The sequence below is a fragment of the Protopterus annectens genome, chromosome 9.part0, assembly GCF_019279795.1.
Source record: "Protopterus annectens isolate FY-2018-M chromosome 9.part0, PAN1.0, whole genome shotgun sequence".
NCBI classification, from domain to species: Eukaryota; Metazoa; Chordata; order Ceratodontiformes; family Protopteridae; genus Protopterus; species Protopterus annectens.
Window position 1 is genome coordinate 905,157,787 of NC_056743.1, and position 14,027 is coordinate 905,171,813.

General features: G+C 37.5%; 1 protein-coding gene across 1 annotated transcript in view; it reads right to left on the minus strand.

Annotated features, from left to right (window-relative positions):
* Positions 1-14,027, minus strand: part of BAZ2A (bromodomain adjacent to zinc finger domain 2A) — a 3,667,728-nt gene that overhangs the window by 2,281,066 nt on the left and 1,372,635 nt on the right. The window contains exon 13 of the mRNA XM_044083634.1: positions 2,640-2,705. Within this exon, the coding sequence (XP_043939569.1) occupies positions 2,640-2,705 (66 nt within the window). The remainder of the gene's footprint in view (positions 1-2,639; positions 2,706-14,027) is intronic.

A 14,027-nucleotide genomic window follows, 5' to 3' on the forward strand; every position in this document is an offset into this window, starting at 1 on the left:
TATCCAATGGAGCATCCAAAAGTTTGGCCTTAACACCATTAGGTAAAGCCTGAAGATGAAGCTGGGAATAGCGCCTCAAAAGGCAGTATCCCTGGAAGAAGCATCAGCAGCACCATAGCTGCATTTGATTGAATGGTGGGCAACTTGCAAAGTACAGCTCAGCACAGAAAGGGCCAAAGACTTCCCCTCAGAGTCAGGAAGGTCAATCCATCTTAAAAACCTGAGAAAGAAGAGCCAAAACATACTTGTTCATATGAGTCTGGTAGCTGATGGCCCCAAAGGACAAAGTGCCAGCAGTGTAAACATTCTTGCCCAGCCTTTCCATTGCCCTACTACCCTTATCAGAAGGCAACAGCTTGGTGGAGGGCAACAACTTGGATGGCTTGTCAAAGGAGACTGGGCACTACAGTATAAATGCCCTTCTGCCGTAAGCACCTATGAAGAAGGGTCAGCAGAATGGCATTTATACAGAAACTTGTACTCTTCAATCACTTTAAAGAACCTGCCTGGCTTCTTAGGTGCAGGAGGCTGAGAGTCAGGGGCTACAGAAGGTTTTGTGAAGGTATCCAGAAGGGCAGCCAAAACAGGAGGAGCAGCAGATGGTTGGGGAGACTCCATTTGCAGGAGCTCCTCACAATACCTTTTTGAATATCAGAGACTTGAGAACAATCCCACTTAAAATAATCCATCACACGGGAAAATGAGTGATCTTCCAAAGGGGAGTCTTGACTTATGGAGTCCTCCTCTGAACAGTAGTCCAAGGGGGAAAAGATTTGGGAAGAATTAAACAAGGTACAGTTCAAAGTGGAAAGGGATGATGATGAAGCAGTGGGGTAATTCAAGAAATAAGGAAGGAATGGGCTCTTGGATGCAGATCATTAAGGAGAATAACAACAGTCATGCAGAATATCATATTCATAAAGTAGCAGAAAGTATACTAAGAACACAGCCAACATGGGAATGGAGAGAGGAGATACTGCAATTAGCAGTACAGAGGACAAGAAGGGGATGGAATTTACTGGAGGAAGATGACAAATGAACTAAGGTATTGGAAACAAATAATTAGAGAAGGAAAGGTAACAGAATAGGAAGAGGCCAAGAAGACATTTGGATTGCAGGCTAATGATTGCCTTCTCTACCACGGACAGACATCAGAGTACAGACAAAGAAAAAGGGACAGGGGAATCCTACATTAAGACCTGCACTAGTTGAGTTTTTAGCTGAATCTAGAACAGAAGCTGCTGTTAAAAAAAGGATAATTAGTAGGACATATATTGCATGAAAACTACAGGAATCAATAAGAAGAGGTCAGAAAACATTGGGACGAGAGATTAGATATGTAATTCACAAAGAAAAAATGGGAGGAATATGTAATGGCTTCCAAATATTCAACAAAATCTCAAAGATGTAGGGATTTTTGCATGGAAGTGTTTTTACTGATACTTTTAAACCCGAAGCAGACTCCAAAGAATTTTTCCTCAGAAAGATGACAAATGCTGGAGGAGTAATGTGAAAGAAAGATGTAACTGGGAACATATGTTTTGGGAGCATAATATGTTGTTAGACTTTAGAAATTCCCAGCAGTGTACTCTGTTGGGAGTACTGAGCAAGCAAATGAGAGTAAATACGGAAATACTTTTTTTTTTTTTTTTTTTGAGCTGGGATATAGGATCTGAATTGCCTAGACACAGTAAAGCCTTGTTAAGTTTAATTCTGGTATCTGCCAAAAAAGCAGTTACTAGAAAATGGACATCAAAATCTAAACCAATTATATTTGAAGTAGTGAATATTGTTGCTGTTGTGTCTTTCTGCTTTTCCCCGGTTACGGGTCGCCACAGCGGAACTCCGGTCCGGTAATGATTAGCAGTAGATTTTTACGTGCTGGCTTGCCGGGCCTAACGCACAACCTTCAACGAAGGAACGAACGCCCATTCACACGTCACCACACAGAAGACGCTCTAGCTGAGAATCGAACGGGAACGGGCAACATCTAACTGTGAGGCGACAATGCTACCACAGCACCACCACCGCAGTACTGAAGTAGTGAATATTGTAACATAGACAAAAGAACAGGAAGTGGGATCTTTAGAAAAGGCTAGGAGTGAATTACATAGGAAAAAAATGTAAATTGTGGGAACAGTACATGCAGAAAAAATGTTTTGGAGGTAGAATAAGGTTTAAGAGAAGGCAGGAATTGAATAATTTATATAATGTTGCTTAGATTATAGGATATATAACAATATATATGTGATGTACAACATTTGTAAATGTGAAGTTGTTAATACGGTTTGATTACTTTCATATAAATGTTAAGTTTGCCTGCGTCACAAGTGACAATTCAATAAAAATGTTTAAAAAACAGCATGGAAAAACAGAACATTTTCCAGTAAATCTGCTATTTACCATCTACAACATTACACCTGAAAAAGGTAAAGGCAAGAAGGAATGAAGCAATACTTTTCTGTTGTCAAATTTTATATGGAGTTTTTACCGTTCCACAACATAATAATTGTTAGTATATTGAAACATTTTGACAACCACCATCTAAATTATTGCCCGACCAGGGAGTCTGATGTTATTTCAGTAAACCAGCTGTGTAAAATAAGTAAAAGCATTAACAAAAAAGCTGAAGAGCCTACCTTAATCATTTTTTTCGCTTCTTTCATCTTGGCTTTCTCTAAATCCCCCTTTCGTTTATTCTTTGCCTGAAATAATCACATTAATGTAAGTCTTGTCTCAGCTTGTAAATTGTGGATGTAAATATTGATTAAAATCTGATTCCCTTATCAGTCACAGTGAAATCATTAAAACAATCCCAGTATTATATACATTACCATAATCACACCTAATTTACTATGACTTAAATAACTTTATAAACTGATGTGTATTTATAATTTTGCTTCCAATCAACTTTTATGTGTTGTCAGAAGTGTTGTACTGCTGCAGCCTGCTAAAAGACTTCTCTGTTGTATCCAAATAAATAAAAAAATAACTTTAAAATTACTCTGCATCAGCAAATTAAACTGTTATGATACAAATTAAAAAAAAAATCTCGTTGGAAATTTGGTATAGAACCAGCTTCTCTAGATCAGCACAGCCAGGATAATGTCCAGGATATGAGCACCTCAATACCCTGTATCCTTTGATTTGCTACAACCACAGTCATGCACTTCATTAACACCCTGGGGGTCAGGGTGAGTTCAAATGGAAGGGCTTGAAAATGAAATTCACTGGTTCTAATCTAGAAGAGTATGAATGTCCTTAATTTTTTTTTTAATATTTCCAAATCTTTTGGGTTTCTAATACCATGACTGGAATGGGCCTCATTCTTAACTCAAAGTAAGATTAAAGTTCATGAAATTCATATTGTTTCAATCTTTGATGTCAGCCAAAAGTGCTCTTCGCAGCACCCGCAATGTGCCCAGTAATGACTCCTCCTGCAATTTGTATGGGGTTACATGTATTGGTCTTTCGGCTTTTCCCAGTTAGGGGCCACCACAGCAGAACTCTGGTCCACTAATGACTGGCAGTGGATTTTTATGGTGCCGAGTTGCTAATATATCTAAATACGACTGTAGATTCTTTTTTATAAGACCTGTTGTTCCTACTACTATTGGAACCGCCTGGGTATCTTTCTTTCACACTGCTCTCGTTTCTACCTGCAAATCCTGATATTTTATGCCTTTGCGTCTCTCTGTATGCAAGACACTGTAGTCACTATGCGTGGCAATTTCAATGATCAATCCTACTTCTGTCTTCTTTTCACGGACCACTATAGCTGGTTTTCTAGATCTAGCTTTTCAACTGTTGGTAATATGATGTAAACTTCAGCATTTTCTGTGATGCTTTGTGGCTCATGTTTCCAGTGTTTTTCAGCCACTTCAATACCGTAATGTTTGCACAATCCTCACTGTAACAGTCTTCCCACATTATTATGCCTTTCAGTATATAGTCCTCCTGTCATTAGTATGTCACAACCAGCAATGAGGTGTGCGACTGTATTCAATTCGGTTTTACAAAACCTACATTTGTTTGTTTCTCCCACATATTCAATGGACTTGGTAAACCAGTGTGTACATAGCCCACTATCTTGGGCCCACCAATATTAACCTTTCATCTCTTGGTTTGAATTCGCCTCTCCTTAAGCATTCCTGCTTTCATTCCTGATCAACATGGGGTTCTTCCAGACGTTTTCTATACTTGCAACTATATTCATGTATTTTCCATATTTCTTGACTTCTCATCTGGTCCTTCACCTTATATTCTTTTTTTGTTTTTTGGCACATTCAGTTGCTGCCTGATTTTTATCTACTTCTGGTTTGATTTCCATTCCTGCTTGACGCTGATATGCTTCTGCTATATTAAGAAGAGAAGTCATCTTAGATTTATTCTCCTCATCTTTCAAAACTTTCACTACGTTTGGATCTTGTAAGGTCAGCAGATATGTGCTGAGTGCACAATTGCAGATCTATACATGTAATTAATTTCAAGGAGGCCCATCCCTCCTTCGGAATGGGGAATATATAATCTTGGTATGCACTGATTTTTATAAATCATTTGGTCAACATGAAGCATATTTCTTGTTTTCCTATCTAATCTATCCAACACGTTTTGGGGCCAGTGAATCACTCCAAAACTATAAGAGAGGACAGGTTTTGTCACTCACCAGGTCAGGATAAAACAAGTGAGCATCGTGAGTTCTTGTTCACGCAGCTTTATTGTATGCAAACATATCATAAATGAGGTAAAGTAACTAACTTATAAACAGATTAGCTATCATGCACATGGATATTAAAATTCTGGCTGCACCTTCAAAATGTCACTGAAGCCAACACATGCTTGGTATTTATATCCACATACAGAGCTTGGAAATGCTTCTTAAAGGTACACCACTCCTGTTATTCGACATCCTCCCTCTTTGAGAAAATGAGTTGGACATTGTCACTGAAATTAATGAATATGCAATTTACATACAAATGATTTTCATCATGCAATTATACAAAGCTAGATGCATATATAAAACTACATCCACATTGCTGTGTATTTCACACTAAATGCAACCATATCGTGTGACACAAAATTTGGAATCTGGTTTAGCAACTGGGATAGTCTCTGCTGACTGTTCAATCTTAGGAACACTGCAATCGTCTGCCAGAAGAGTATCAGGAGTCAAGACACATTCTGGAACAGGAATATCATCTGGATTGCTCTGAGAGTTAAGAGTCTTTATCACAGGTACAATGGTGCAATATCAGTTCTGCTACAGGAAGATGTCTGCAATTTCTCCTGTACTGCATACCCGTGAATTTAACAAAAAAATGACCTCGGCTCTGCACAAATACTCATTACTTGACCAATCCAGTCAAAACCTTTCGCTGTTTGTATTCTCACCATCTCTCCTTTTTTTCAACTGATGAAGAAATCTGCTCAACTTGTCAGAGCTGGACTTTTGGGTTGGAAAGAACGCTTTCTAGATAACTGGGCTTTGATCGCTTAGTTGTTCTTAGCTTTAGGCCTCAATAAACTAGAACTGATTGGCAATGTTGCTCTGGTTTGCCTAGAAAGAAGTCTCTGAGCAGGTGAACCAAGTATATCATCATGGGGTATGTTTCTCAGATTGAGTAAGTTAAAAAAAACGTCAGTATTATCACACTTTGACTTCTCAAGTAATTGCTTTGCACTCTGTGCTGCACGTTCAGCAAGTCCATTCAATTGCAGATACACTGGACTACTAACATGTATGAAGTCCCATTCTCTGGCAAATTTCTGAAACAATTGACCGGTGAATTGCATACCATTGTCAGAGATTAATTTCTGTGGACTGCCATGGACAGAGGAATGGCGTTTCAACTTAGTAATGACTGTAGTAGAAGTTAGATTAGGTAGTAAATTGATCTTGAACTAATTCGAATAAGAGTCTACCAGTACTAAGTAATACTGATTGTTCCACTCGAATATGTCAGTAGCTATAATTGACAAAGGTAGATCAGGAATTTGACTTAGCTGAAGTGGCTCTCTTTGCAAATGCGCTTTAGTACTATTACATACTTAACAGTTAGAAAGTACTTTATCAATGTCTTTCGCTAGAGAGGTCCAAGATACTAGTCCTCTTGCTCTTCAGTTAGTAGATTCAGAACCCAGGTGACCACAGTGCAAAATCTGGATATATTCTTGTTGTAAGGAAACAGGAACAATAATTTCAGGACCTTTGAAAATAATGCCATCTACCCTCAACAACTCATCTCTGTAAGCAAAGTAAGATTGCACTTCTGGTGGTACACTTAATTGCTCTGATGTCCAAAAAACATTGATATAGCAACTGAGCTTCTGCAAAACTGAATCATTGATTGTATGATCTCGTAGATCATCAAGTCATGTGGTAAAAAAATTATGTACTTCCATGACATCAAAGTCAAAATTCTCTGCATGAAGCTGTTTTGTTCTATTTCTGGGTGCTCTAGAAAACGTATCAGCCACATAAAGAAGTCTGCCTTTTGTATAGACCATTTTAAAATTGTACTTTTGCAATTTGAGCATCATTCCTTGTAATCTTGCTGGAGCTGAATGCATAGGCTTATTTAAAATAGTCACTAAAGGTTGATGATCAGTTTCAATCTGGATTTCTCGACCATAGATATAATCATGAAACATGGAACATGCAAACACTATTGCCAAAAGTTCTTTCTTGATTTGGGCATATTGCATCTCAGTCTGGGTAAGTGTTCTAGATATGTACACTACTGGATTGCCCTCTTGAAGAATAAACCTAAACCAAATTTTGAAGCATCACAGGAAAGAGTTACTGGTTTGTTGACATCATAGTATCTTAATGTTGGGGGTAGCAATTTTCTGCTTAAGAACTTCAAATGCTCTCTGGTGCTGGTCTAGCCATGAGCAAGAAACATTTTTACTTGTGAGCTCTCTCAAAGGTGCTGTCAACTTGCTGAAATTTGGTATAAACTTGCCTAAGTAATGGACCATACCAAGAAAATGTTGTAGAGCTTGCACATTATCTGGTGCTGGCATTTCAAGAATGGCTGCTTGCTTGGACAGGTCTGGTCTCAAGACCTACATATGTAACTTCTGGTAGTCTGAATTTGCACTTCAGAGGATTGAGCTTCAAGTTCACTTCATGTGCTCTGTATAGAACTCTCAAGATTTTGGTCATGCTCTACCTCACCATTGCCTCTGACCAATAAATATATATACTATTATGGCACATGGATAGCCCCAAAAAATTTGCTGCATTGTGTGCTGTGAGACTTCACTTGCAGAATTTACTCCAAATGGCATCCTGAGGAATCTAGATCTTCCAAATCGGGTACTGACTGTAGTCAGTAATGAAGATTTGCCATCAAGCATAACTTGCCAAAATGAAATCTTTGCATCTAAGACAGAAAAAACAGTGGCATATCAGGGCTGCAACCTCTTCGACTGTACGCACGGGAAGATGCAGTCTCTTCAATGTTTTATTCAAATCTCTTGGGTCAATACATATTCTGATTTAATCTGACCCTTTTTTATGAGTTGCTACATGGACGACACCCATTTGGTAGGTTCTGTAACTGGACAAATTGCACCTTGTTGCACCATCCTGTCCAAATGAGTTTTGACCTTATGCTGCATATCTATCGGAACTCTTCTTGCTAGTATGACCACTGGACTGATTTCTGGGTCTAATTTCACGGAATACACAACTGGAAGTTTGCACAATCTATTAATCAAAAACATCACCATACTCTGAAAAAATAGTACTGATTAGCTAGAACTAGAACATGTGCTTATATGATGAACTTCTTTGGTAAAAGAAAGCAGATTCATTTTCAAACTGTCTCTGAGACCCAATAATGACTGCACAGGTCTTCAAATCACATAAACCAAAAGGCTATAACAGCTCTTAGCCACATAACACGAAAGCAATACTGAGTCTTCAGTTTGAATTTCTTCACCTCCATAAGCTATAAGTTTCATACAACTAGCCACATTTAGTTGTTCACCAGCTCTGACCCTTGCAAAAGTATCTGCAGACATGACATTACACTTTGAACTATTGTCTACTTTAAGCTTGGTGGATTTACCATTGATCCGGACAGTACAAAACACTTACTTTCTTGCCAATAAATCTACCGCATCAATCTTTTCACCAATTACTGATGCACCATCTACACAGAAAGCAGACTGTTGCAAGTCTATTTGATTAACTTGTTTTTTTGGAGTAACCCTTCTTTGTAACTGGGTGAGGCTTACTTGATGTACAAAATCTTTGAAAATGGTTCAATTTCTTACACTTATGACATTGCTGACCAAATGCCATGCATTTTTTCTCTTCTGGACTCATTGTTTGCACCACAATTGTAACAGTTAAAAATAAAGCTTGATTTGGGTTTTGCTGATTCACTCATGCTATACTGAGCAATGTTTGTTTTGCACTAGGTACCCTTAAGGTTTGCACTGAGCATGCTCCTTTAACTGAACTGTTCTTGGAATGTGCTAGAAGACTACGGGTTTTACCCTAGAAGTCTCACCGGGGCTGCCACTGCCACCTGCTTAGGCCTGCTTTTGCCTGTCACATGTTGCATGCTGTCTACATGAGCTCTGGAGCCAAATGAAACCATGCTCAATTTGTGTGCCTTTCTGTAACTTCATGAATCTGACAAATCTCAATGGTTTTACTCAGAATAAAATAACTGTCACAAAGCAAAATCTTTCTCACAGCAGCACTATTAATACTACGCATGAGTCTGTCCGTTATAGATTCATCCTTTAAATCATCAAACCTACACATTTTAGCTTTGCTTCTCAGGTCAGTAATATAAGCTGCAAAAGTTTCCCCTTCCTTTTGATCTCTCGTGTAAAACAAATGCCTCTCTAGTGTAACATTAGTCTGAGGGTTACACATTTCTCTGAATTTGCACTTTAAACACTTGGGGTCCTCCCTTGATTCAGCCTGCACAACAACATGACAAGTTTCTCCTTCACCTTCATACATTGCTGGTGCATAGACAAATGAACGCTCCCTTTCAATGGCTTCTGACCCTGCTAGGTTCAGCAAAATGTGCATCTTTAATAATAAGCTGCTTGTATAAATGTATCATATTCTTGCTCAAATATTTTCTAATTCTCTGTAATGTTCTGATTACACACAAGTGGTTGTGGCTTGAAAAATCTATCTGCCAAATTGATACATCTCAGTGAAAACTCTTGAAAATAAATATGCACGAACACACACTTGTACATACATGTATACATGTGCTTGAAATTTATGCCAGTACTTGTAACAACATGAGTCTTTGTATAACCGAATTTCACAAAATAAGTTTCCTAGGCACTGCAATACTTAGAAATCTCTTTACTGTAAAGCCCGCTTGCCATGAAATTATTTTACTATATGAGCCATTTATCTTGTAAAGACAATAATGCTAAATCATTTATCATCATTTGACTGTACAAGCCTTTGTCTTGTAATCACTTTAATGCCAAAGCCATTTATCAACATTTTATTACCAAAGTCATTTATCACTATTTTAAGAAACATTTCGAACAACTACACAGTGAGAATAAACTGAGCAATAGAAGCTGAGGGCAGAAAACATCTTGAAGTAACTGTATTTTGCAAATACACTGTCTCAAAGCAATGTCACTTTACAAATAAACTGCTTCAAAGTAATGGCACTTTGCGAATAAACTGCTTCAAAGTAATGGCACTTTGCGAATAAACTGCTTCAAAGTAATGGCACTTTGCGAATAAACTGCTTCAAAGTAATGGCACTTTGCGAATAAACTGCTTCAAAGTAATGGCACTTTGCGAATAAACTGCTTCAAAGTAATGGCACTTTGCGAATAAACTGCTTCAAAGTAATGGCACTTTCTTGAATAAACTGCTTCAAAGTAATGGCACTTTGCGAATAAACTGCTTCAAAGTAATGGCACTTTGCGAATAAACTGTTTCAAAGTAATGGCACTTTGCGAATAAACTGTTTCAAAGTAATGGCACTTTGCAAAAAAACTGTTTCAAAGTAATGGCATTTAGCAAATAAACTGTTTCAAAGTAATGGCATTTAGCAAATAAACTGTCTCAAAGTAATGGCACTTTGCAAAAAAATGGTCTCAAAGTAATGGCACTTTGTGAATAAAGTGTTTCAAAGTAATGGCACTTGACAAATAAACAGTACACAGCCCACTGGAATCTCCTCAAAATGGATGCACTTTGCCAAACAACTCTGTATAGTGCAAGAGACTGACTGTAATGGCAGTACTCTGTGAACAGATGCATCCAGGCACAAGAAACTTTTCAAAATGGCTTTATTTGACTGCACTTCATGAAATAGTTGCACTTTGCACACAAAATACTCTTTGGAATTAATGCACAGCAAAAAGCACACACTGTAAGCACTTTTACACACTTTGAGATACGTCAAACTACTCTAGATATGCTATTCAAGGCTTCAATCAATGTGAAGTCGTCATTTGTACCAAACACAGTAATTCGCCCAAAACACATGCAGTTGCCTTTGCTTTATTTATATTCAATGTGCCCTTTTCTGCCCTTTCTATTACAGTTATTTCGCTCACTGAATCTCTTAATCTGCCTTTTATGTCCTTGTGTTATATGCATTTTGCTCATTTAATCTCTTTTCATGCCCATTATACTTTCTTGTGATCATTTTACTTTAAACAAGTTTGTTTTACAATTCTGATGTAATTCTGAACCGTTTATGTAGTTTTCTAATACTCATTTTATCAAATAACTCAGTTTCAAACATTTTGTCTGATTAATGAGCTCTTTTCTACTTCTCGTCTGCTTAATAAACTTTTCTGTACTATTTGCTTGCTTAACAATACCTTTTGTGCTCTTGTAATGCTCTGTTTAACCTCTTTCAATAAACAAATCATCCACGTGTATTCTCTTTACCTTTGACTTGTCTCTGGCCCTTTTTTGCTCTTGATTCTTTTAGTTTGCCTTTGCCATTACCTCTGCACCTTATGGCAGAAGAATAGTCTTTGCAATCCCAGTTCTGATACCATGTTGCTCACCAGGTCAGGATAAAACAAGCAAGCATCATGGGTTCTTGTTCAAGCAGCTTTATTGTATGCAAACATATCACAAATGAGGTTATGTAACTTTAACTTATAAACAGATTAGCTATCATGACATGGATGTTAACATTCTGGCTGCACCTTCAAAATGGCACTGAAGTTAACAAGTGCTTGGTACTTATATGCACACACAGATCGGGTCTGCATCACCACATCGAATGGTGAATAAGGTCGAATGCCGTTTGTTCAAACTGAAAAATCCGAAAGCCCTAAACCGTGATTTTCTTTTTCCCACGGAGCAGCAATTTTTTTCCCTGGGAAAAAAATCACTGTTCCGTAAGTTCGCTGTTTAGGGGTTTTGGACTTTTCGGTTCGAACAAAGGGCGTTCGAACTTATCGCTATTTGATGTAGTGATGTAGACCCACACAGATCTTGGAAATGCTTCTTAAAGGTACAACACACCTGTTATTCCACAAGTTTATAGCTTGGATTTTGTTCCTAGATGTCAATGCTGTTTTCAGGATTAATGTAAGTCTTCTAAATTATTCCTACGTTTTATTCACATTTGTTAATATTTTATTGATGATCCTTCATCAATTCCCAAATAGTTATACACTCCCTCTTGCTCTGTAATATAGTCTATCAGTATAGGGTGTATCTTATATATTTTTAAGTACTCTTTTATCCATGAATGTGGGCTACTATCAAATGCTTTTTTGTATTAATTCTATGCCATACTTAAATTCTTCCCCTTTTTACAGATCTTCACTATGACTATTTAACAACAAATGATCCTTTATTCCATATGACTTTCTTTTATTGTCCTTATTCTACTGCCATAATTGAGTTTTCTTCTTAAGGACTATAAACTCTGCCGGCATCAATTCCAGTGTATAGTTTATACATCGTCAGAAGGCAAGTTATTGGTCTACAATTTTTAGGGTAGCTTGCGAGTTCACTTTTAAGTAGGAGCACTGTTTTGCCTGTTGTTAGCCAGGTTGGCACCTGTTCGGGGTGCGCATATAAATAGTTCTTACTCATGGTTAAATCTTTGTGCAAAGATGTTAATAATTTTAATCAAAAGTTAGGTATTGCATCTGGGCCTGGGTTTACCCAATTAGATGCTTTTCTTAAACTTTGTTTCAATCTCTCTGCCTGTTACTTTATCCCATTTCATATCCTGTACCTTTAAACTTTTTCTTTCTTTTACTTTTTCTATCCATTTAGCATCTTTGTTATCTTGCACAGGATCTTCATAAATACTTCTCCAAAATGTATCTATTTCTTCTTTTTTGGCGGTCTTTCAATTTCTTTTACCTTGTTTCCTACTTTTCTATAAAACTTTTTTGGGTCATAAATAAATTGCTTATTTTGTACTTTTCCTTTATATTTATCTGTGTATCTTCTAAGTTCTTCCACTTATCCTGAGATTTTTATTTTATTTGCAAAAGTGCAGGATAGATCCTGATCTGTTCCAATACTGTGCATTGCTTTAATCGTGTCTATCTTTCTAAGTGTTTTTGTTGATCTACTCCTTCTTCTATACTCTTAACAGTGACACTTATTGCCTTAATTGCTTTACAGTTTTCTCTATTCGATACTTCCATGATGGTATTCAATTTCTCACCTTCCTTTCCCCTCACAGCCCTGTGTTCTTGTGGTAGAACTTTATCAGTTATTAATTTAGCTGCACAGTAATATATCCTGTTGACTTCTGTTATATCACATGGATCTCTATGCACAGTCCTTATTACTGTGTTCATTTGTTTGATCAAACTTCTGACTTTTTGCGGTATATTGACCTTTTGCAGTCTCTTTCTTTCATTGATCTTAATATGTCTCTCTCTATTTAATCAAGCAACTCTTCTCTTAGCTCAGTTTCTTCTAATCTGAGGGCACATTTTTGTTTTCCATTTCCTGCAGGCATTTCTATAGAACGTTCTATACCATCTTCCTGTGGCATATTTTTTTCTATTTCATCCTGTGCCATCCGTTGCTCTGTCATATGGGAATTTACTGGCCTCAACATTGACTGCATCAGAGTTTCCACAGTTTCCTGTTCCTTCTCTTGCTGTCCAGCTTCAAGTGAATGCTTATACTTGCTTCCTGTGGAAGACGCTAATGTATATTCACATGGCACCTGACCAGTTGCTTCCCATTCTCCCCTTAATTTGGATATCCATTGCTCTAACCTGTTGTGGTGTTTTCTGAATTAAAATTTCTAAATTGAATCCTTCACTTCGAAGGTATTCCATAACCTCATTTTCTATTTCTTTAACTTTTTCATTACTAATCTTTTCTACTTTTCCTTTGTCTTCTTATTTTTTGTATTGTACAGTTTTCCATGTCCAGATTCCTTTGCCTGGATTTCTCTTCAAATATCTCTGGTGCTGCTCTTTTTGTATTGGTAAGTTTTGCTTTTTCCTTTGCATAAATATTACACCATATTAAATCTCAATTTCTTTCCTTAATTCTTCTTTCTTATTGACTATATGGCAATCTTTATGTACATGTAGGCAATTCTGGAAGTTGAGAGAGTACATCCAAGCTTCTTTTCACAAGCATGAAAGAACTGCCTGCATTGTGACAATCCCAATCTTTGTTTTGACATGAAATCATTTAGACCTCTTAAACAGTACCGGTTTGAGGTCCCTGGTCTTTCTGAGAACTAAAAAGAATCTCAAGTAGTAGTTGGTGCCATTTGGTCTAAGGGACTGTGGGACCTCTTGAATGGCTCTCTATCACAGGAGACTGCAAAAACCTCTATCTTTGCTGCCTTCTTCTGATGGGGTGTGACAATGGGAAGGGGAAGATTAAGTGAGGAAAAGGATTCTGTAGCCACTGGATATATGTCCCAAATTCATCTGTCAGATATGATGACTATCCATGCCAAAGAAGGAAAGAAAAACGGCCCCTGACTGCCTCAAGAGGAGAACAATCAGGCACGATTTTAGGGATTCTGCTGCTGCTGTCCACAGAATGGAAACCA